This window comes from Mytilus trossulus, chromosome 7, assembly GCF_036588685.1.
Source record: "Mytilus trossulus isolate FHL-02 chromosome 7, PNRI_Mtr1.1.1.hap1, whole genome shotgun sequence".
NCBI classification, from domain to species: Eukaryota; Metazoa; Mollusca; class Bivalvia; order Mytilida; family Mytilidae; genus Mytilus; species Mytilus trossulus.
This window is the reverse complement of record NC_086379.1, coordinates 25,108,068-25,133,129: the sequence shown is the minus strand read 5'-3', so window position 1 is coordinate 25,133,129 and position 25,062 is coordinate 25,108,068. Positions and strand designations below refer to the sequence as shown.

General features: G+C 31.0%; 1 protein-coding gene across 2 annotated transcripts; it reads left to right on the top strand.

Moving 5' to 3' along the window:
• Positions 1-122: 122 nt before the first annotated feature.
• On the top strand, positions 123-23,741 carry LOC134724819 (uncharacterized). 2 transcript variants are annotated; one of them, XM_063588103.1, is made up of 9 exons: positions 123-351; positions 7,510-7,598; positions 9,760-9,802; positions 14,644-14,952; positions 17,124-17,339; positions 17,857-18,796; positions 19,779-19,842; positions 21,438-21,600; positions 22,391-23,741. In XM_063588103.1, exons 2-9 carry the CDS (start codon positions 7,533-7,535, stop codon positions 22,642-22,644), a joined length of 2,055 nt encoding a protein of 684 aa, XP_063444173.1. In that variant the 5' UTR covers positions 123-351; positions 7,510-7,532; the 3' UTR covers positions 22,645-23,741. The 2 variants fall into 2 exon arrangements, with proteins under 2 accessions (XP_063444173.1, XP_063444172.1); XM_063588102.1 differs by lacking the exon at positions 123-351 and adding an exon at positions 5,236-5,400.
• Positions 23,742-25,062: the final 1,321 nt, after the last annotated feature.

Sequence of the window (25,062 nt, the reverse complement as noted above, 5' to 3'; positions counted from 1 at the left end):
TTCGTATGGATAAAAGTAAGATAATATTTTCACATGTTTTAAGATGACAGCAAATTGAAGCATTACCATTATTTGTTAATATGTATCGTACACTTTAGTTAAAAGAATTTTTGTATTAAATCGAATGTTTTCAATATAGATCTAATAGAGAATATTGTGTAAGCATTAATTTATTAAAGGTTGTTCGACTCGATATCTTCAAAATATAATCTTTCAGTTACTATTTTCCGGGAAAACCCATCCTGAATCGAAAGCAAACAAAACATCCGCATGCCAAAAAGCCAAAACTAGCAGCTATTTTACTTAAACAGACTCTGACTAAAAACAGTGACAGTGTATGCGATCGCTGAGGTAAATTCATTCTTGGTTGAGTTGAACCATTCGCACCATATTATTAATTAGCAATGCACCAGACTGTCAAAATGTAATTTGGCTTAAAATTTGCAATGTTCACCAATTAATAACCAGATAAAATCATTTTTAACATAATTTACATTATTTACTTTCTGAAAAGCCGTCAAAGCAAAAATTTAAATAGCCTTTCGACTGTTAGAAATCACAATTATTTGAATCTGGGTTTGTTCGCCACAAATCATGTTTGGTCCCATGTTTCAAACCTTATAGTGTCTGTTGTGACACTAAGGTTCAAAACATGGGGGGTACCACGATTTCCCGAGAAATACGAGAAAAACGTAATTATTCCTAAAACAAACTAATATATCCAGAGAAAAAGGTTTTTGATGGTGTTATAGGTGTTGTACTGCTTAAATTAGTGTAGCAGCATACAGTAATAAGGTTTAAGGCGTTCATATTTAATAAAAGTACACGCAATCTTCATAAAATCTATTTTTATATCTTGTATCTTTTTATATCCATATAATGACAGGACCGTTTAACAGGACCAAATGAAAAATGCAAATAACTTTTTCATTTCTCAAAGGATTTATGTAAAATTTGAAATATAATAAGATTTTATCATTTTATAAACGATGTAAGAAGAAATAAATAGATTTCTTTTTTAAAAAATGTAAGAAAACATGACCTGACATTCGCTGATAACGACAGGGCCAACATCGACACTGACTGTCGTTTAAGTCAGGGACTTTCTTTACTACTTTCTTCTTTAATGTTCTGAAAAAAAAAAAAAAAAACTATATGTGATTTTAATTACTGTCAGCACAAACTATATTAGATTGGTCATGATCAATTATGGCTTATTTCACACCTTTTGTTTGTTACCTTATAATTGTGATTAAACGTGTAAGATTATGACCGGTGATTAAACCATAAAAAACTTTTCTCGGGATATATCTGCTTGTTTTGGGGATATCATGTTTTTCTTCTATTTCTCGGGAAATCGTGGTACCGAAACATGGGAGCAAACATAATTTCAAAGAAATCATTGGGAAGTTATCCCCAATAGAATATGCATCCCTTAGGCCACACCAATTTGATTACTTGTTCGACGGACCCGCCCGCACCTATTTTTTTCAAAACAGATTTTTTTTAATTTTTATTATATTCCCGCATCCGGAAATGAAATCATGCCCATTTCCCGCTCCGGTTTTTTGTAAATATTATATAAAGATCTCAACATTTGTTTTTTAAAATCACAGTCTAGCCTTTATATAACGATTTTAAACCTATCAGCACCCACAACACTGTAAATATCTGCGAGAATATTTGTTTCAGCATGAAACCAATTTATTCCAAGCGGGAGTGCTCCGATATAAATAGAAATACCAGTACAGAACAAAACGTTGGTTTCTTTCCCCCTAACTTATATTCCCTATAAAAAAAATGTTCGTTGTTAAAATAAAGTACAAAGAACTTCTGAAGGATTTGCCTTCAACTGCAATTATAATGTATGGTAACGGTCATACCCGCTGCAGGTTTGTGCACCTTTCCTGGTTGATTCAGAGACCTGTCGTTCAGCAGTTATCGTTTGTTGATGGGGTTCATTGGTATTTTCCCGTTTGGAAATATAATTTAGATCGTTGGTTTTCCTGTTCGAATTGTGTACAATACTAAGTTGTGGTCCCTTATAGCTTGCTGGTTGGTCTTGATCAAAGCACTGTGTAAAAGGCCGTACTTTGACCTATGTTTGTTATTATCAGGTTGGGACCAACCCTCCCTCAGACAGGGGCCTTGAAGGGGTAATTTTACCATGTTTACTGTTCAGTCTGTTGTAGACTCTGAGGTTGTAGAAAGAAAAAAATAGAAATACTAAGGATTTGTACAGTGCTACTATACAAAACCTTTGACAACTTAGAATTTTTTACTCAAAAATAGGAGAAATACATTATATTTTACACAACTTTTCTAAAAGAGGATGGGTCCACTTATTTTGAATAATATTAAACTGTTAAAGTAAATGTGTTAACATGGTTAAAGTCCAGGAATATTACCAAATTCTTTGACATGTTTTGACCATTTAATACCAAATATTATAGTTCTTTGGGAAAATATAAGCCCTTTTGTACTTAAAGTGTTTTTACAAAAAAAAAAATTTATTATAACTTTAATATTTTGACCCCTCATAAAAGGGATATTCATAACTTTAAGGGGTTGTTCTGAACCTGATTATGACTTGGATGGAGAATTGTCTCATTGTCAATCACACATACATAGACCAGATTTAATTATTCATTTATTTCTTGTTGAACAGGGAAAAAATACTTCATAAATTAAAGAAATGTCAAGGTACAAGTGCTAAATCAAGTTTTAATATAGCCAAACCTACTATTTTATGTTTACAAAAAAAAATTATAATCGCTCGCCTTTACTTTTTAAGCTTCGCCTCAAAAATTTGCAAATTAAATATTTTTTTTATTAAAATTTTCAAATCGCTCGCTCGCCCCAATTTTTGGAGTCCAAAAATCCGTAGAACAAGAAATTAAATTGGTGTGGCCTTAGCTCATCATTATAGAATTAAACATGTTTTTCTAGAGGGTATTGATGTGTAAACCGGGGCGATAATAACTTGCAAACTGAATAAAAGTCTGAAGGACTTGTATGTCAAGTTTGTGAGTTAGAGACCCGGTTTACACATCAATAACCTCTAGAAAAAATGTGTTTAATCCTTATAATTCTTCAGCCAAACATATCCGATGATTAATTTACATTATTACTTTGATGGCTACTATATGTACCATCAGAAACACAATGGCGTAACTAAGGAGTACGCTGCCATATTGACTTTCTAAAAAACTTAAATGTCCGATAAATGCAACAGAATCTAAATCGAAATAGCACCTACCTCAAAAACTACATTTCAATTAGATACTATCAGAATTTGAAGCGAACAAGTAACAAAAGAATCTTCCCTCTGAAAGATTTGAATCGTATGACGTCGTGTTTTGCTATGACGTAAATTTGCCAAATCCTTCATGAAATTTCGCAAATTTTATTAAATTTTATTTTTATACATTTTTGAAGCTTTAGTGCATTAAATTTCTTTCTTTTTTTGTTACATATGCACTTGAATAGTTACAAATGTTATGCAATTATTTTTAAATCTAAATTTGCTGAAAATCTGGGATCACTGCAAGCTTGTGTATTGCGCATGAATAGATTACAAAAGTAGTTTCGGAAACATGGTTTATCGAAGTGTAAAATTAGAGAAAAATTTGAATTGACCAATCCAATTCAAGTATTTATAGATATGCAAATTATATAAGAATTATACTAACATAGATGGTATGCCTAACAAACGTGCAAATGACGCCAAATAACATCACCTTAAACCAAACACTTTGACTCTTTTGACAGAATGATAACTTACTATTACTTTCCTATATAACTTATTCCACTGTCAGATCTTGATTTGTTTGTTCTAATATATTTTGTTATTAAAACTATCACTGCATGTGCTGCCCTGCATTATTGTTTTGCTTATTATTTACAAATTATGAAAAATCAGTGTTTTGTTGACACTAGAGGTCATCTTGCTTTTTCTGAAGGTGCTTTAGCTGTAATACATTCTAGAGTCCGACACTATCAGGTGGTGTTTTTATTGTCTAAATAATTTTTGGGTGTCTCACGGGGGTCTCATTGGGGGGTTCCGATCCCTGATCCCGCTTACTGTTTTATTAGATTCCCGTATCCCGCTTACACTATGTACGCAAGCAATTCTCATTATTTTGTCATTTCCCGGGTCCCGCAAGACCTCATTTCCCGTTTTCACGCCACAATAATTTGACTTTCACGTGTCACGCTTACAATAATTCGGCAATCCCGCGTCACGCTTAGACCCCAATGAGACCCACTCTCACTTGGTGATGCTCTAAGCCTAAGACATGTCTTTATATGTATATTGATTTGTTTTATGATAAGGTATCAGAGCAGGGAAGGATGTACAGTATTATAAGCATGATATTATTAAATCATTTAGAAGTAATGTTGCAATAAAGATGTAAAAAAAACAGATGTGGTATGATTGCCAATGAGATAACTATCCACAAGAGACCAAAATGACACAGAAATTAACAACTAAAGGTCACCAAACAGCCTTCAACAATGAGCAAAGCCCATACCAAAAGGCTCCAAAATGACAATGTACAACAATTCGAATGAGAAAACTAATGGCCATATTTATGTACAAAAAATTAATGAAAAACAAATATATGTAACACATAAGCAAACGACCACTACTGAATTACAGGCTCCTGACGTTGGACAGGCACATACATACATAATGTGGCGGGGTTAAACATGTTAGCGGGATCCCAACCCTCCCCTAACCTGGGATAGTGTTATAACAGTACTTTATAAGAAAGAGAGTATGATAACCAATAATAAGAAGGTTAGGCCATTTGCCTTCTTTCCCTTTCTGTGTTATTTTTTAAGTAACTTTTCACATTGCATTTAGATCAATGGTTATGTGATGTGTGAAATTCTGGTTTCCAGTTACTATAATTTTTTATTTTTTTTTATTTTTGGTCCACAATATTCTAGAAATTATATTGATGATTATTACTATTCACAGTTTTTAGATACATGTATATAAATGCACAGTTTTATATTTTACTTTTTAGCTCCTAATGTTTAAAAAAAAGTGGAAAAGTACATGTATTTAATAAAAAATTTGCTGTATCATGTTATATGTAATCCTTGAATGATTTAATAGTGATTTCTTCAGTAATTCGAGAAAGCCCATATGTTATTTACCTGTGTAAATGTTTTACCTGATTGGTTTTTGTTTACTTTATCTGTACCTGAGAGACTCAAGAATTTTGTTTATTATGACATATAAAGGCTGAAACATTTAGTGACATCACAAACGATAAACAACTTTCACTGTGTTTTGCAATATTATTGAAGATATTTTTTTGGGATAATATTTGAAAAAGGATTATTTTGTGAAACATTAAAAAATCCACATTATATTCCCTGTTACAGGTAAGTCTACAAATATCAGGTAAACTCTGTACTTCCCAGATTTTTTTTAATATTCATTCCCGTCTAATTTTTAACTTGATTTAATTGGTCTTTACATTTACATCAATGTAGATTTAGATGTCATACAAAGTAATTATACTGAATCTGAATATTTTTTATTCTATGTCACTTTTAAAAGTTTATTTATTCATGATTGACATAAAAATGTCAAAGTGACTCCAGAGTCCAGAAGGTAATATTTATGTGTTTTTAAAACGATGGTACATTTTAAGGTAAAAAAGTAAAAAATTCAATGCACCTCCTTTTCTTGGACAGAGCTATTTAGCTACCACATGGAATTAAAGGTAGTAACGTGTGTTTATTTCATTGGTTGGGGGTGCCATCAGAAACTCTAACCTGTTTCTCAACTGGTAGCAAAGTTAAATATTTCTGCAAATTCTTGATTACTCATGAGGTACCCATGAAAATTTCATGGGTAAAGGTTAACCACAATTTTAAATTGCCAACACAATTTCTTTTCAATTTCTACATTTTCTTTTAAGTTGTTAGCAGAATGAGGAAAAAACTGTAGAAATAGTTATCCTCCACAATACAATTTGTCTTAATCAACTAAAATTGGTATCCTAGAAGAAAAATTTATTCACAGCAGTTTCAAGCGTTCCAAAATACTTTTACTTTTGACTTATTATATGCTTTCTATATATACCTCACTGTATAATGTACTGACTTACTGTATCCTTGTGAACTATCATATTAAAAATCCAAGTCAACATGTCGGGCAAGTACAAAGGTGGATACATATTTATATCACACCAATTTGTTCTTTTTCGCCTATGCATATGAAAGTGCAGCAGCCACTCAACGTTAAACCCAACTTTATCTGACATCATCAGGGTTGGATCCAGCCATTTTCAAAAGGGGGGTTCCCAACCCAGAATAAAAAGGAGGGTCCAACTGTATGTCCTTATTTAAATGCATTGATCAGCAAAAAAAGAGAGGGGTTCCAACCCGGTTCCAACCCCCGTAACCCTCCCCTTGATCCACTACTGCATTATCATCATGTAATGGCAGTTTATTTGATAAAAGAGAATAAATAGAATCTTGATTATTTCACTAACAAATGTTAGACTATCTGATAAAGCACAAACCTTGCAAAAATAGATTAACAAGGATAAGTATGCTCACAAAAGAAACTGATAGTTTTTATGCACAAATTTGGGTATAGATTATAACAAAAGGGATGCTGTATTGAAAGCTAAAAATATCTTTAAACATTATTTGATTTCTTTAGTATTTATCTTATCAAATATTTAGTGCGCAATAATATTTAACATTTGAAAGTCAAGGCCAAATCATTGAAAGTCCATATCCCTGATAAGACTAGCTTGTTTTGCATTTCTTGAGAATTGTTTTTTTCACATTAATTTCCATCTGCTCTAGCAAGAACCTGGTAGTGATTGAAGATTTAAGAAAAATTTGTTTCCAAACATGCAGTAAAGAGTAATAAAAAATGAACTATACAATTTCAGAGCCAATTCAAAGTCAGTACATACAAATCCTATGTACAAGTATGGGAAATCTTTGCAAGCAAACATGCAATACTGTGAATTCTTTTAATTATTTGTTGGATTTAATTTCCGTGGGTTTCATCATACAAGTGGAACATTAACTATATGATACATGTATATAATTATAACATGTATATCTCTTAACAAGATTTCCATTGGAATTTACGACCCAATGCCCATGTTGCATCAGAATGCAAAAATTTAAGAGGTAATGAAAAGTATCTTTTTGCATTTTCAAAAGTATTTTTACTCAAATAATAAGGAAAGCCCATAAATACAGATTTGAAGAACTTTGAAATAAAACAGGTAGAAATAATCAATATATAGGATATCTTTCTAGATTTGATCAAATTGCAAAAAACTGTAAATTGGATGTTAAGGTATGGCCAAAAGGACAAACATGTGTGCTTTATCTATAGATTGAATTGTTTTTTAGAGAAACATTGGTGTAAATGTTTTACATCACAACTTTTAACGCTGGGCAACTTTGAAATGTGTCATAAACAGAAAGATTTTAAAATGCATCTTTTTTATACTGCAGGAGTCTAATGGAAGAAATGAAAAATGAGTCCAAAAATACTTTATACCGGAAAACATTATCATTCTGACAGGGATGGTCACCTTAAACAGGTAATTTTGTCAATAAATTGTCTGACAGGGGCTGTCTCCTAAAACATTTCTGTCTGCTTATAAGAAGATCCATTAGTGGCCTGGGCTGTTTTCAGCTCTTGTTCAGGTTGTTGTCTCTTTAACACATTCTCATGTGTCCATTCTCTATTGTTATATTGGCTGACAAGGATTCTTACTTTAATCAGATAATATGGTCAATAAATTTGGAAATTTCATGGTTTGCATATAAGTTGCTAGCTTTACATCCCTGGATGGAGGGGATGATTTTCTCGCTGCGTTGATGACCCATTGGTGGCCTTTGCTGTTTTCTTCTCTTTGGTCATGTAATTGTCCCTAAAATGACATATCCCCCATTTTCATTCACAATTTTATTGAATCTATTCATTATATGTTGGGTTGTTTCATTTATAATCTGCTAACCAAAGCTAATGGAACATATTCATCTGTGTAACTAGCTTTAAACATCTGAGATTTGTATGACAATTAGATTTTCACATGTGTGTATGTGTGTAGGGGACAGCTGAAGGACGCCTCCAGGTGCGGGAATTTCTCGCTACATTGAAGACCTGTTGGTGACTTTCTGCTGTTGTTTTTTCTTTGGTCTGGTTGTTGTCTCTTTGACACATTCCCCATTTCCATTCTCAATTCTAGATATAAAGTGTAAGTTTTATAAACTTTTTTCCATTATGTACACCCACTCTAAATCCTTTCATCTCACTTGTTACAATGTGTCCATTCTCTAAAAAAGTTTTATTTCAGAGGGTATACATATTTCTAAGAAATTAGGGATTTCCCCATCCTATGAAAAAAAAATGATATCAAGATATAATATTTATCTTTAATACCATTTAAAGAAGTCTTTTTATGTATTGTGTTTACATAACCATTTTGATCCAGAACATTTATTATAACATAATTGTATGATTTGTATTGAAATGCAATGAACCTTGATCAATTTAAATGTCAGCTTATTTCTCTTCCTGGTTTATAAGGGATTTTTATTTTATTTATTCAAGTATGTGTGGACCAAAATACGGGTACATTTTAAAAATCACAGTGACATGCAAGGAGAAATCCAGTAGAAATTAAACAATAAAGAAGGAACACTTTATCATAGAGGGTTAGAAATAGCTCAGTTGGATTGTTTTGGGTTGTTATATACTCATTAAAATAAAATGCAGCTTTTATGTATAAGATTGTTATGCCCCACCATATATAGCAGAGAGGGCATTAATCTGTCCCCTTGTCCCTCTGTATGTTACATAGTTTTTCTTCTCTAAATTTAGTTTTCCCCAACAAAATACTATAAACTTATACACAATGCTTATTACCACAAAACACAGATCAAATTCAAATTTTGGTGTTGTCACTTTAACTGTTCTAGAGTTATGCCCCTTTAAAAATTGAAAAATATCTGTATTATAATTTCTGTTCTCTGACTTTAGTTTGCCTCAACCAAATGTTTGAAACTTAAACACAATGCTTATTACCACAAAGTTCAGACCAAGTATAAATTTGGGTAGCATCACTTTGACCGTTCTTCAGTTATGTCCCTTTACATCTTTATATGATATGTAAGCAGAGGGCATCATGTGTGTCCCATGAATATATTCCCCATTTATTTTGTGATATGTATACTTAGCCATCTTTACACAAATTATGTTATAGAGCTAAAAGGTATAATGCATTTTTCTTTTCAATAAAAGCTAAAGGCACTAAACAACTATTTTATACTTACAGTTAAATATGAGACCTAATATTATTACCCCTGAAGCAGACATCACTGTGGGTCAATATTGAAATTAAATATGATATATTTATTGACTATTTGCAGTTTAATGCTCATAATTGCACAATAGGGGAAATAAGGCAGTGAATATTGATATATGAAAAGGAGAAGGAAACTGTGTATAAGATGTGGAAGAATGGAAATTAGTGAAAAATAGATCAGACTAATTATGTACCTTTAACTTTGTTCTCAGCACATAGATTATCAGATACTAATGGTCAACCATTTTTTTCTATATTAATCATTTAATTTCCCATTGTGTTACTGCACTGAAATTATCACAAGTTGATCACCATATTTGATTTTTCTAAATTACATTGTTAATTTTAACTTCATATTCTTGACTTCTAATTTGTTTTCTTTTTTTTTCAGGAAAACGTCTACTTCAGACTGTCAAAAAGAAAAGAAAAAGAATGTAAGTAAATTATCTTCAAACAAAAATCTTTTTATGTTATGAAAACCAATTTTGTCTTTTATTTTTGAAATCTATATAGATATTAAATTTATTTAAATCTAGACTTTTGGTTGATCTTGTTGAAGTCTTGAACTTGAGAAAGAAACAAATAAAAAAATCTGTTGTTAGTGTATTGTTCTATGATGCAACAACTTTGACATTCAAGTATTCCATTTCACCCTAAACTATGAAGGAAAAGAAATCATCACAATTACGATATTATAATGCATGTCACATGCTAATTGGTAAGAAACCAGGAGGGGAGGGGGGTCCAGCCTTTTTAAAAGGGGGTGGGTGTCCCAAGATAGGACAACCATAAGTCCCCATTCAAATGCATTGATCGTCCAAAAAAGGGGGTCTGCCCTTCACAGCCCCTGGATCCACCACCGGAAACTTAAGTTCAAGTGTGATTGGATTCAGTTGTTTATATCTTCTATTTGCTTCAGTTGTACTTTTACTTTCCAGTTTTATTGAAATCTACCATTGTATACATTTCCTGCCATAACAGTTCCTGGTGAAATTATACATTATACTAAACATGCAATGCATTTAAAAATATACAATTACTGTTTACACAATAATTTATATGTCCTTGAGTCTTAAATCCTCTGAAAAAACTTGACACAATTAAGACAAAATTGTACAGAATCATACATGTGATGGACTGTGAAACTCAGATCAGGAGATTTGGAAATTTTGGTCAGGAGATTAGGACTCAGATCAGGAGGTTTTTTTATCGACATAAATTTTGTCGTAAATGTAACCATATGATGTAGAAATTGTGGTTTTTCTTCAAATTTCCATCAAATTGTAATATGTTTATAGTACCCTTATTGCGTCTCTATTTGAATAAAATAAAATATTAAGAAGAATCTGTTTCTTGTTTTGTTTTGTTTTTGATAAATGATTGTTCACTGCTTGCAAATAAATCATTATATTTATTTATCTTATCTGTATAGATTTTTGTTTATGTCTCCATCTCCATATCATTGGTAAATGTACAGACAAATAAGAAAAAAAATAAGCCTCACATGTATATTTGCAACATCAGAAATAAATTAAAAAAATAACATACACTAACACTAGTACTGCATGGCTTTTAAGCATTATGAAAGTCATATTTGTAAAAAAACCTTAAAAAGACTTAAACCGTGTAAAATGTTTTACTATTACATAGCTTACACAATAAAATCTTTTATATACTAACATTTACAAATTTTAATTTGAAGGTTTGACTAGGAATTAAACTAATAGGAACTTTTATTAGTCTAATTGTGTACATATTGTGTAATCAACAGACAAAAGGCTGATAAACAGATTTAATATATAAACTTCAATTTAATTCTTGAAAGGAGGTCTAGATTTTTAAAATAATTTATAAATTTATATTTTTTCATTTGTCCCAAAACATTTAAATTCATTTAATCAACATCCTTTTATGATCATTTGATTAAAATATTAATCATTTATAGTCGATTTACAGTAAACATTTTTAAAAGCAAAATAATTGAAAACAGGATAAAACAAAGGGAAGTAACAAAAAAGTATTTCAATATTCCCAAGACGCATCGTTTTTATAACACAACGGCAGTTAGCCAGAGGTAAACATCGTTGATTACCAGTATGTTTGACACCCAAGCTGTCATGTGAAGCCATATAATTATACATCTTCTTTGATGTACAGGTAAAATTTAACACATGTGTCAATTACACCCTTACAGTAGTAAGAAATGATAAAAAATGGCGTCTGAAAATTTTCATTCATGAAATATTTCATACACGGGAGTTTTTTCTACTAAACGGGAGGACGGGAGGAGACCCCTGAAAACGGGAGTTTTGTACTCCCGTCGGGAGGTTCACATGTATGCAGAATTAAATCTCTCTTAGCTCAAACATAAATGAACATTGTACAAAAATTTCAAAAGCTGTTGTTAAATAAATATTAATTAAATATGATATAATGGGTGTATGCAAAGTCTACACCATAGATTTGGGGATCAAATAGTGGTTTGATTCCAAATTTTTGTTAACTATCATAAAAAAGACGAATTGCTGAGTTACGACACACACATCATTTGTACAGGCAAATATTAAGATTAAATACTAGTATGCAGATGTATATTATATAGGAGGCATTGTACATACAGATGACAGTGGCAGAAACTTTTTAGAAAGGAGGAAGGGGGGCTCTCCAGACTTGCCATCAGTGATACTCTATATAATCAACCAAATTTTCCCATAAAAGTCTATGGATAAACACTGTCATAGCTGTTAAATTATTTCTCGTAAAAAAAAATATGTGTATGTCAAAAATTTGTTCTTATATTATAGAAATTTAGACTGCACTTTTTTTATGTGGATAAAACCTGTGATTTTTTCTGTTCAAACTCAAGTTTTTGTGAATATTATAGTCAGATCTGGAAAATTGGAAATTTACAAAAAGAACTTTTGATTCATATAATAGTTCTGTGTTGTTCGTTTAAACTTAAAACAAAGTTTAGCACACCTATTTATAAATTTACACATCGATTTAACAAATCTTTACTTAATTGTTGAAATTAACGAACAATAAATTATATAAAAGGGTACCCGGTAGTCTGCATTTTAAAAGTATCAAAAAAATGTAATACAGGGAAGTCAAAATATTTCTTCAATGATTGCATTTCTACAAAAAATCCAATAAAGTTATCAAATGTTGAACTTCAAGGTGAAAGGTCAGACTAAGGTGTAATGACTTTCTCACTTAGTAAATGGGTTTACCAGACATGCTATTTATTTCTTAAAAATATGGACCAAATAATTATATGTTAAAAATATTGAAGAAAAGTACTCTTATTCAAAATAAATTACAATTATTTATCAGGAAGAAAATTACGTGCATAGATTCATACTCTTCTTTTGTTGATAACCTTCAGACTCTTATCAGATTTATTTTATACTAAGTCACCTGACTGTAGTTATAGGTCACTTGATTGCTTAAAAATGAATCTTGTGATGTCTTAATTGGGTGACCTACTTATGGTGCTAGACAATGATGCAACCTTTCGTCAGATTCAAGATGTGTATTAAAATGATAAAAAATGAATTGGCCTTGACCTTAACTTTCAATACACGTATCTGCTTTAAATAAATGTGAAACCAAATAGAAGTTAAAAAAAATGTGAAATGCAGAATAGAACTCCTTTATATATAAAATTTTTGTATCAATCCTTACACAGAAATAAATTAATTCATTTGAGTGTAATAATATTTATAGTAAAAATTATCAATTATTACTGCACTAATATTCATACCAATTTTTGTGAATTTCAAGGGTAACCCATCCTGTACAAACTGTTACACGGAAACCAGGCTTTGAAATCATACTTTATCCTGGCGGCATTGCTGCGTGTTTACAAGATGCATGTCCAGGCGTCAACCAGGCATAAACCAAGCGTAACTGAGGCGTAAACCAGGCATAAAATTAGGAGTAATATTTAAATGAGTATGCCTGGTTTACAAAAAAATAGGCGTAATATGCAAATGAGTACGCCTGTTCTATAAACCAGGCGTAATATCCTTACATAAAACTGCACTTATTTTAGATCAGTGTATTTACCTAGCTGTGTACTTTTGTGTATTTGATACAAACTTCTGTACTGTTTGCTTTTATTTCTCATTGTTTGACAAAAAACTTGAAATATTAACCATTGAAGAAGCTAATAGATAAATAAATACATTTTAGACAGACACTGGCTCAAATAAGTTTAAGTTTAAATAAGAATTATGACAATTAATTTTTCTTGAAATAAAAGTAGCATTTTAACTAAGTTGTTTTTAAAAATTATTATCTTTAATGAACTAAAATATAAATGATAACACTGCAATTCAACTTAAAAGTAAAAGATTTTAATGTTTAACTATCCAAGGATAAAGGTTTTGTGATTTCAAAATTTCTGATAGAAAATAATTAACTGTTACATAAAACTTAATAACTTAGTTTGATGATACTCACATTATTATTATTAATACCATGTATACTACTTTCCTTTTAGTTTCACAATTTTCATTAATCAATTTGATTCAGTATATATTTCCAATTTCAAATTCTTCCAAAGAGCACAAAACATTAAACTAATTATCCCTGAATATATGAAGCTGCCATAAGTCAAACTCTTGCAAACTAATACCAAAGATCCAAATTTTGAAAAAAAATCCCACCATCCTTTAAACAAAGCATTATGGGTATTTCTGTTTACCCCATACCAACACTGAACAGTTTTAAGCCCGTAAGAAAATTTATGCCTTGCTTATTTCAATATACGCCCGGTTTACTGCTTTTTCTACGCCCGTAAGGTCTACAAATTTACGTTTCCTGCTCCCTTACGCCTGGATCTAGACACGTAACTACCACTTATGCCTGGTTAACGCCTTATTTCCAGGCGTAATACGCCTTTTAATTTCGTACGGGATTAACAGGGGAACCACAAATTGAAACATTCAATGAATCTTGAAGGAATATATAATTATATAAATATATGCAGACTTTACCAAAACCGCAATATTAAATATCCATGAAAATGCAAGTTTTCCTCTGTGCCAATCCACTGAAATGGGTACCCATGAAAATAAATGAATCCACAGTATATATTATATCACATGTCAATATGGAGATCTGAAATAAATCTTCTTTATTTGTATAATGAATGTTTCTGATACAAAAATCAAACTTAGGAAAGTTTTAGCATACTTCTTTTGGAAGGTTCAACTTGTATAATACTGCTTTGCCATTGTATTTGATTAAAAACTATTACAACTTTCAGATTCAATTAAAGTTGGACCATTCCTACGAACCTTTAAAGAGGAGGAGTTCTGTTTCTTTGAACTAGAAGAGATAGAACTAAGTATCCTGGAAGAGAAATCCAAGAAATCTAAACCCTTTGTTTGTCTGAGACATAAGACAGAGGAAGAAGCGTATGAAAACTTTGTGTGTTTGACGATTGTTATATATAAAGATGAAAGTCCTGATGGTTTGTTCCTGGGATCAAACAGGATTAAATTGTTTGACAGAGTGGTGCCAGGGAAAAGTTCTCAGCTAAAAAAGTTAAACATTAAACTTCAAAAAACATTTGGTAGGTCTTTTTGATAGTATTACAATTACAAGTTATGATCAAGACAGGAGGGTCATATTTTAATGGGAACTGGTTCATGTCCTTTTTGTCGAGCCTGCAACTTTTGTTGCAGAAAGCTCGACATAGGGATAGTGATCCCGAGGCGGCGGCGTTAGCTAACTTCTTCAAAGCTTTATATTTTAGAAGGTAGAAGACCTGGACGCTTCATACTTTGAATATAGATGCCTCATGTTACGAACTTTCCGTCAGTCACATGTCCAATGTCCTTGACCTCATTTTCATGGTTCAGTGACTACTTTAAAAAAAAAAGTTCAGTATTTTTGTAATGTTAAATTCTCCCTTATTATAAGTAATTGGATAAATATATTTGGTATGTGCGTACCTTGCAAGGTCCTCATGCCCATCAGACAGTTTTCACTTGACCTCGACCTCATTTCATGGATCAGTGAACAAGGTTAAGTTTTGGTGGTCAAGTCCATATCTCAGATACTATAAACAATAGGTCTAGTATATTCGGTGTATGGAAGGACTGCAAGGTGTACATGTCCAACTGGCAGGTGTCATCTGACCTTGACCTCATTTTCATGGTTCAGTAGTTATAGTTAAGTTTTTGTGTTTTGGTCTGTTTTTCTTCTACTATATTTGGTGTATGGAATTATTGTAAGGTGTACATGTCTAGCTGACAGGTGTCATCTGACCTTGACCTCATTTTCATGGTTCAGTGGTTAAAGTTAAGTTTTTGAGTTTTGGTCTATTTTTCTAATACTTTATGTATTAGGTCAACTATATTTGGTGTATGGAAATATTTTATGATCTATAAGTCTGTTACGCAGGTTTTATTTGACCTTGACCTCATTTTCGCGGTCTATTGCTAAGTGTTAAGTTTGTGTGTTTTGGTCTGTTTTTCTTAATTTATAAGCAATAAGTCAACTATCTGTATCTGTATCTGTAGTGGTACGTGTAGAATCCTGTTTAGGCTTTTATACACAGTATTTGTTGTATTGAAGATTTGTTAGCTGTACATGTCTGCCTGGCATGGTTCATCTGACCTTGACCTCATTTTCATGGTTCATTGATCAATGTTTCCTTTTCTTGCTTAATGTTGAGTTTATGTGACAGTTGTAATAAAGCTATATATTTAGGTCTATCAACATAATATCAATGATAAGTAAAGAAGGTGAGACATTTTAGTGTGTGCACTCTTGTTTTAATCATTGCAAAAATGCATTAAATTCTTGAATTGCAAAGAACAGTGTTTTGAACTTAAGGTTACATTTGATTTGTTGTTAAGATACTGTCTCATTGACTTATACCTCACATATATCTCCTTAATTTATTTATACGTTTGTTTTTGTATTAAAATAGAAAACAATGTAAAATACAAGTCAAAACTTATTTCATAAATCAAGATCCTTCTACATGTATTCAGAAATTACATGAATTAATAGGATATTTTTATTTATGCAAAAAATGTGACAGGGTTATGATTGCAATAATTTTATATGAATTTAACAGGATTTTTCTCAATATTAAACAATACAATACTTAATAATAATTTTAGTAAAAACTGACAAAATTGCAATAATAATTGCAGCAATAATTTCTGTATTTACAGTACCTATTATGTTAATGTTAAATCTATAAAGTATAAACTTGAAAGAGCATCTTATGAAATAATATGTTTAGTACACAAAGATCAGTTTAAAGCAAATCCAAGGGAGACAATCAATAAATTATAAATCAGAAAAGGACAGTACAAAACCATGGCAAACGAAAGAAGTAAAAAAAGATTATTTTCAAAAACAGAAAGTTGTACTAAACTCATCATCCATCAGCAATTGCCTGTAAGTCAATAGATAAAGGCAGATGTGGTGTGAGTGCCAATGAGACAACTCTCCATCCAAATAACAATTTAAAACAAAGTAAACCATTATAGGTCAATGTACAGCCTTCAGCTCACACCGAACAACAAGCTATAAAGGGCCCCAAATTACTACACATATATGTTAATATGACTCAAATATTTCAGTCAATTATCTCTAACCAATCAATCTGTCAGGCAAACAGCTAGTTGTATTAATAGTTTTAGTCAGAAATGTACCATGTAATTCTTTGGTGTTTTTTTTGTTATTTTTAAAATAAATATATATCATAAATGTTTCTTCTTACAGGTAAAGTGATGAAGCAGTGGTTTATGTACAGTGTTGAAAACAATAACGAGCAGCCTGTCCGTGTTATCTTAAGAAAGACAAACTTCTCTGTGTTGGATAACAAATTAAATGTATTAAATTACCATAAGCTACGCAGTCTGGAATTCAAAGAAATTCTGGTTAATCCATTTTTGAGATTAATTAATATGAAGATTGTAGAAAAAAGTCCCAGTGCAGGTATATTTTACTTCATTTTTGTGATTTTATTATAATATAAACATTTTATTATATTGGCAAATGGCTTTTTTTATGAAATTAGAGTACAAAATGTAAGGAACTATATCTTTTTCTACGCATTCACAATTTGTTTTGATCTGACATTAACAACAACGTCTTGACAATGCCTATTGTTGTATGACATCAGAGGAGTGAAATAACTATGTTTATTTCACATTATCTATTGGTTTTTATTCACTGGGAAATCAATATAATTCATTGCAACCAATGTAATAAAATCACTAGCAAACAAGCAAACAGACAAAACAATCACAAAATAATGTTCCTTATGTATTTTAGCAGGTATCCAGTTTATTATCTCTAAAAAGACAGTTCACTTTAAACAAAAAGGCTATAGAGAATAAATTTCAACTGGTTAAGGTTTTTCATTAAACAGCAGAGGCTAAAATTCCCATAAAAAATTGTGTTTGTTTAACTATATATAGCTGCAATATTCAAATTATTTTGTCTTTTGTAGAAATTCAGCATGTACATTGTATAAATCTGAGATCATCCATGTCTGGAGACGACAAGGGCTATGATTTCAGGACACATCTGTGTCATCAGCTACAAGAGATCCATCTGCAAGAACATAGTGTTGAAATGACAAATGATCCAAGCCCAGAAGTGCTTAGATGGCTGACAGATCAAAAAACTCTATCTGGTGGTAGTGATCTTTCTGAAATTTCATCTTCTTGTAATATAGAGGGGTCATCATCAACATGTGGTATTAATCTGCCACCACTGCCTTCTCCTCATCACCATCATAAAAGTCATGAAGCAGTGGAAAATTCAGACGATTCAAGTGACGAGAATTTTGATGATGGGAAAGGAAGTTCTATATCAGATAAATCATCGTCTTTCAATGTTGATTCAAATTCTATTACTGTGAGTGATGAGGAGACAATAAATAGTGAAATTTCAAAAACTAATGGTCCCTTTACAGTAGGACATACAACATGGGACGACCCAAGTACATTATTACCCCCACCTACTCCCCATGATGGAACAAACATTGGAGCAATGGAGAATTCAGATGGGAATACATTGGTTATTGTCAATCAACGTGATCCTGTTAATCCTCCAACTTGTAATTCACGACCTCCACAAGGTCATTTGATTAGGGCAGAAAGTGTGGATGTTCTTTGTCCACACAAACAAAATAACGATTTGTGCAATTATGACCGGCCAAATAGAAACAGTTGTTCAAGTGACGATAGCGAATATCAAAGAATTTATTATAAGAATCTTGGCTGGGTAAGATACTCAAATAATAGAGTGAGAATTTTACATCGTTTTCATCGACAAAGACATTTAGGATTGAATATAACTGATGTTGACTTTGAAGTTGTGAACAAACATGAAAAGTGGTGGGATAATGAATTCAAAATGTGTGAAGAAGATGACATGTTCATGAGGTATTTATTTATTTATAAGCTATATGTATCACCTTCATTGAATCTATCATTTCTAATATTCTGTCTTTAAACATAAACTTTGACTGAAATAATATTCTGTTACCATGCTAACTAAGATGTCATTATTGTTCATAAGTATTTTTTTGAGAATAAAAATAAAGTTATATAAATACGAAGATGTGGTATGATTGCATATCACATAACAGGAGATAAAATGACACAGAAATTAACAACTATAGGTCACTGTCATGACTATATGGCCCTCAACAACGAGCAAAGCCGAAACAACATAGTAAGCTATAAACGGCACCAAAACAAGAAAACTAATGGCCTAATATATGTACAAAAAAATGAATGAAAAACAAATATGTATACCCATCATCCAAATTCACTGCTTAGTAAAGTAGAAAATTTTATAAACGCATTATAATTTCAATGCTTGTGTTGTACTCTTATGGTCAAAAGATTATTTTTTTGGTAAACACTTTTATTTCTTCATATACAATGGGGTCCATTTTAATGAAGTCTGAAGAAAAAAAATCAGCAGGGGTGAGCAATTATTCAAAATCTATTTGTGGCTTACGGTTGCTCTTTCATTTTTTGGGAAATTTAATCTGAAGTCAATTTGAATTAAGATGTATTTGTGTTTCCCAAATAACTATGTTTTACTTGCTGTGTGAAAAAAAAACCAAAAGAGAGGTTAATCTGCAGGACCAGTTTAAAAGGTCAATTTATAATATTGTAATGCATTTTAATATTTTTTCTATGGTTTAAAACTGAAAAATGGTAGGCCAACTTTATCATATATACCACGGTATGTTCATTCATGCACATGTTGTTACTGAAGTGGGAGTGAGGAGAGGGTATTTTGTGACTTTTCTTCAAACTACATGGTATTTGTTTGAAACAAAATATGTGTTATAATTTGTGGTATTAGGACACAGTTAATAATTTCAGTAATATGAATATATTGTTTTTACAGAACTACAAGGAGTAATGTATGTCAAAAGACAGCAGTATCAGAAACAGAATACTGGAATGGTGATGTACGTATTATATTGAGATGCGTTGGATAGAAATCAATACCTCTGTTGACTTATTTCAGATTGAAAAATCTCTATGCAAAGTCTGTAACTATTTGAAAATTGATTTGATTTAAGAACCTTACAAAACAGGCCAAAATTATCTTTTATTTCGTCTTTGTACAAAAATAATCAAAAACATATACATATATACATATACATATACATATACATATACATGTACATGTACATGTGCACTGGATTTCTATCTGACCCAGCTCATATTGTAATGACATTAGACTTGTGTCTGATATTATCAATTTTTCAGGGATATAGTTTATGTGTGCAGATTCACCTTAAACCAAAACCAATCAATCATTTTATTTTCATTTGTTCTATTCATTTAAAAGTCCATTTTAGACAGCTTCTCACAAATGCACAGATCAATTCTTTGGGTTGTAAACTTTTAGTCTCAACCTATATGCCAGTTTCTATTCCAAATTAGAATAATTTAATTTAAATGAATCAAATTGAGACTTAAGATCAACATAGCTGAACAAAATTATATAATATATGTAAATGATTTTGCACCTTCATTTATAGAGTAAAGTATGATTGCACACATCAGTGCTCAGTTGTACGCATTTGTTCAAATTTGGTATGATACAATGAAGCATTGCACAATAAAGACACATGCACAGCAGCACGTACTCTCTCTCTTGTGATCTTATTAATACCATCTTGAAGATTTTATGTTAATTTAAAAATAAGGAGATGTGGTATGATTGCCAATGAGACAACTATCCACCATTGTCCACCAAAGTTCAAATGAAGATGATGTGAGCAATTATTGGTATCACAGCCTTCAACAATGAGAAACCCATACTGTATAGTCAGCTCTCTTTTTATGTGAATCATCATTACTTTTTTAGTTCTCTTTAAAAATAAAAAAAATGATTTAAAATTTTAAATATTTGTGATAATAACAGTTCACATCTAGGTTAAAGTACAAGAGTATATCATGCAATTAAGTTCATTTAGCATTTTAAGATTGATGTGTTTGGTGTCAGAGGTTTAATTGTTTTCCTAATATAGAATAAAATGGTTCATTAACGAATGAAACAAATATAAATTTAACCCCAGTATACAGTTTGTGGTTTACCTGTTTAATTTGTCTGTAGGATAAACTATATTGCATCTACACTCAGGGTGCTTAGTGAGATGATTCCACACGTCCAAGGCTCTCAGAGGCAGATTTAGGGGGAGCTCAGAGTCTGTCAGTGCTATTGACATAGTGTTTATATGAGGGTTTTTACTAGCTGTACACTGACAGTTAACAAGATAAAATTCCACTTTCCTGATTTCACTGTTTGATGTGTCCCCAAAACAAATAGATTTCAATTTAGATAGTTTCAATTCAACTATAATTTCAACTCAAACAAAAATCATTGAGTTACAAAAAAATCTGAAAAATAATGACTATTTCAATGCACTCCATGTGTTTTTGACATGCACAGGAATGTGGAATGGCAGTAAATGACATGTACCTTTTGATCTATTTCTGATATCAATAGGTAGGATAAATCAATGTATATTCAATAACATTGTTTTGATTTTAGTTATGCCTGACCATACAGTTATTAATGGAAAGGAAAAGTCCAAAACTATCAATGGATCTTGACCTGTCCTGGTCCCAGCTCTGTGCTGTAATCATACACCTCAGCTTAGACCAAAACCCAGCTTGTATGAAGAAAGATTGGAGAGATTTTGCTGAAAAGTTGGGTAAGATTAAGAAATGTATTAAAACAAATTTAGGGGCTCTCCTGTTAATGCCAGAAACATTCTATAAAATGTAGATATTATACTACATGTATAATTTTTTTTTTTACATAATCAGCAGTTTTTGCAATATTTGAGTTGTAACAAATATTGAATGCTATCTTTCTAGACGTAACCATCACTAAAAATAAATTAAGGATCTTTACTTTAATGTCTGTCATTTCAAAGTGAGAATATTTTTTTTTAACCTTTTTTTATCTTCTGTTGGGAAAAAAACTATGTTGTCACGGAAAGGTAATTTATTTGTGTGTGTATTTATATTTGTAAACTTTTTTTTTTATTTTTTAAATGTTTTTGAATATGAAATAAGGTCATGTGGTACAACTGCCAATTAGACAACTTTCCAGTAGAAACAAACGTCATAAAAATTGCTTTTGATACATAAATCATTTCTGCACTGAATCAATAAATTATATTTTCCGGGTATTCCCCATTAAAACAAAGAATGAAAAAAAACATTACATGAATATGTTTATATTTTGATTAATAAAATGGTCCAAAAATTATAAAAATGGATCTTAGTGTTAAAAATAGTTTTGTGGTTATTAGTTTTTTCAAAACATCACTTAAAGCTGATAATTAAAATTAAATAAAGTTTTCACTTCCTGATTTTAGTATTACGTACTTTACATCATTATCTGCTAATTCAACCATGAATTACTGCAAATAAACCTACATGAGGTTACTCTAACCAGGATATACCTTAATGTATCTTAATTTCTTTCTATTTTAGGTTTAAAGTGCAGAGACATTGAAATCATACAGTATTTTTGTTATACACAAAGAGAATGGCCTGCAAGAGTGGTTCTGTGTCATTGGAAATTGTTATCAAGCAAATATGAAAATGCACGTGCATTCAATTTCTACAACTTACGAAATTTTTTGATGGATCTTGGTCGTCATGACATTTTAAAAATTGTGAATTATTCAGAAACAAACTGTTTTGAGAGAGTGTATGATGATTGTTCTTCAAATACAAAGTTGTGAAACTAGAAGAAATAATGATCATGATGAAACTTGGTCTAAAATATGCTCCACTGTCACATTAATTATTATATCCCTTATGTGAATAATGTTGTGAAGCAAGACATCAGTGTTGCATATCATTTAGCACTCGTAGTGTCAAGGTTAATTGTGGGAAATCAACAAATACATTGAAAACCAAAGGGGAGATAATTTTACCACTACATTACAAAAACGAAGGTGGAGATAATTTGATCACTACATTAAAAAACAAAGGGGAGATAATTTGATCACTACATTACAAAAACGAAGGGGGAGATAATTTGATCACTACATTAAAAAAACATAGGGGAGATAATTTGATCACTACATTAAAAGAACAAAAGGAGAGATAATTCTCCATTTTCATCTTTTTCATAATCATTTATCATTGTACAGTAATATGTATACAATACTTTGCTGGGGGGATGTGAATGAATTCAATACACTTAAATCAAAAGGGAGATAATTCATCATGTGCATAACTTTTGTATGATCATTTTTTATTTAAAATTATAAAGTTATCCACCCAAAACAAAATATTTCGGCTTGTACAGAAAATCTCAAAAGTATAGAAACATTCATAACTTTTTAAAGCATTGATTTCAGAAATTTAAAGTTCTTTTTTTTGTATTTTTAACTCCTTCTTATAGTCAATGGTCATTTGTGTAACAGTAACAGTTTGAATGGTCCATTCTGTAAGATATTAATTCTAAATGTATGTACACAATTCAAACCATTAATATAACACACACATATAGATGTCAAATTGAAAAAAGTGTAAAATAATTTATACTGGAGTTATTTTTGAATGAAAGTAAGTGGAAAATGAATTTTATCTGTAAATTAATTCTACACAATTGTAAGTATGCTATCCAATGGATATTAAAAGATGAAAGTAGTTTGAATGGTTGTTTGGAAATGTCAGTGCATCAGATATTGTTGAATTTGTAAATAGCTATTAACAATGGTTGTGTATTTAAGTTATTTCTTATTATAAGAAGTATATATTTAATACTTGAATATAGTTTTGTTGTTGATTTCTTATTATGATAATTGACATTAAAAAAACATGTCAAATACATTTTGTGTTTTTGTCTTTCTAGTAAAGTATAGCTCTCAGTTAATTGTTAATAGAACTTCAAGTATTGATGGTACTTGAATGAATAGCTTTTTACTGATTGTTTTACTGTTATGATATTTGGTCTAGACATGCAAACTATTTGACTACCAATATAAAGATTAGGAGATGCTGTATAAATGTCAATGAGACAACTATACCTTAGAGTTCAAATGATATGTATATAAGGGACAGTGAGAAAAAAAAATCACTCATAGTCACCTGTAACAGGCCCAGACAAGAAAAATAATTAAAAAAAAAAGAAAACCAAAGCACTAAATTTTAATGATAATATTTATGAAATATAAAAAAAGAAGATGTGGTATGATTGCCAATGAGACAACTGTCCAGAAAAGACCAAAATGACACAAACATTAACAACTATAGGTCACCATACAGCCTTCAACAATGAGCAAAACCCATACCAAAAACAATTATGACAGACATGAAACTACGACAACATCTAAATTAAAAGCTGATGTTTGTGAGCTCTCAACCCTCCCATAACCTGAGACAGATGTGCATTAGAATAACATAAAAACAAACTGTAGAAATAAGTTCTAAATGGCTGAACTTGATTGAACATTCCAAAGGACAAAAAACAACTGACAAAAGACACAAAATTAAAATACTCCCACTTTAATACTGAAAGCTAGTTCCAAGCCAATTACAACTATTAAAAGAATCATGTCATCCCAGACTTCAGTATCAATCAGCTTACTTTCCGATGGATGAAGTGTAAACACATCATTGATAATGTAATAAAAAACACCTTGTGCAAGACAAATGTAGGAAAACATAGTTAAGAGGATGTAGGATTATGAGTATAAAAGGAAATTTCGGACCATGATATATCAATATTAAAGAATATTTGTGGGTCCAAAAATGAAACACAGTGATCATTTGAGGGTTCATGTGCCATCTTCATTATTACAAAAAAGTTGTGTTATCTTTAATTGTCTCTTGCAAAGTGTTGTGGGTGGACATAGAATTAAGAGCAATGTTCCATCTGATCTTGTGAGATAAGCACTATCACATGTACATTTCTTAACAGATTTTTTATGAAATTTATACAAAATGTTTTGATAAATCAGGGCTGATCAACCATTTTTAAAGCAGCCTTTGGAAACATTAAAGTTTTATAGAAAATTGCATTTAGTGCTCTCAAATGTACCTATTTTGCTAGATATTTATGAAATTCTATCAGAAATGTCTCAAACAAGTTGAAAATCAGTGCCTATCGACTATTTTCAAAAGAGTTATGCTATATGGTAAATGGTAAT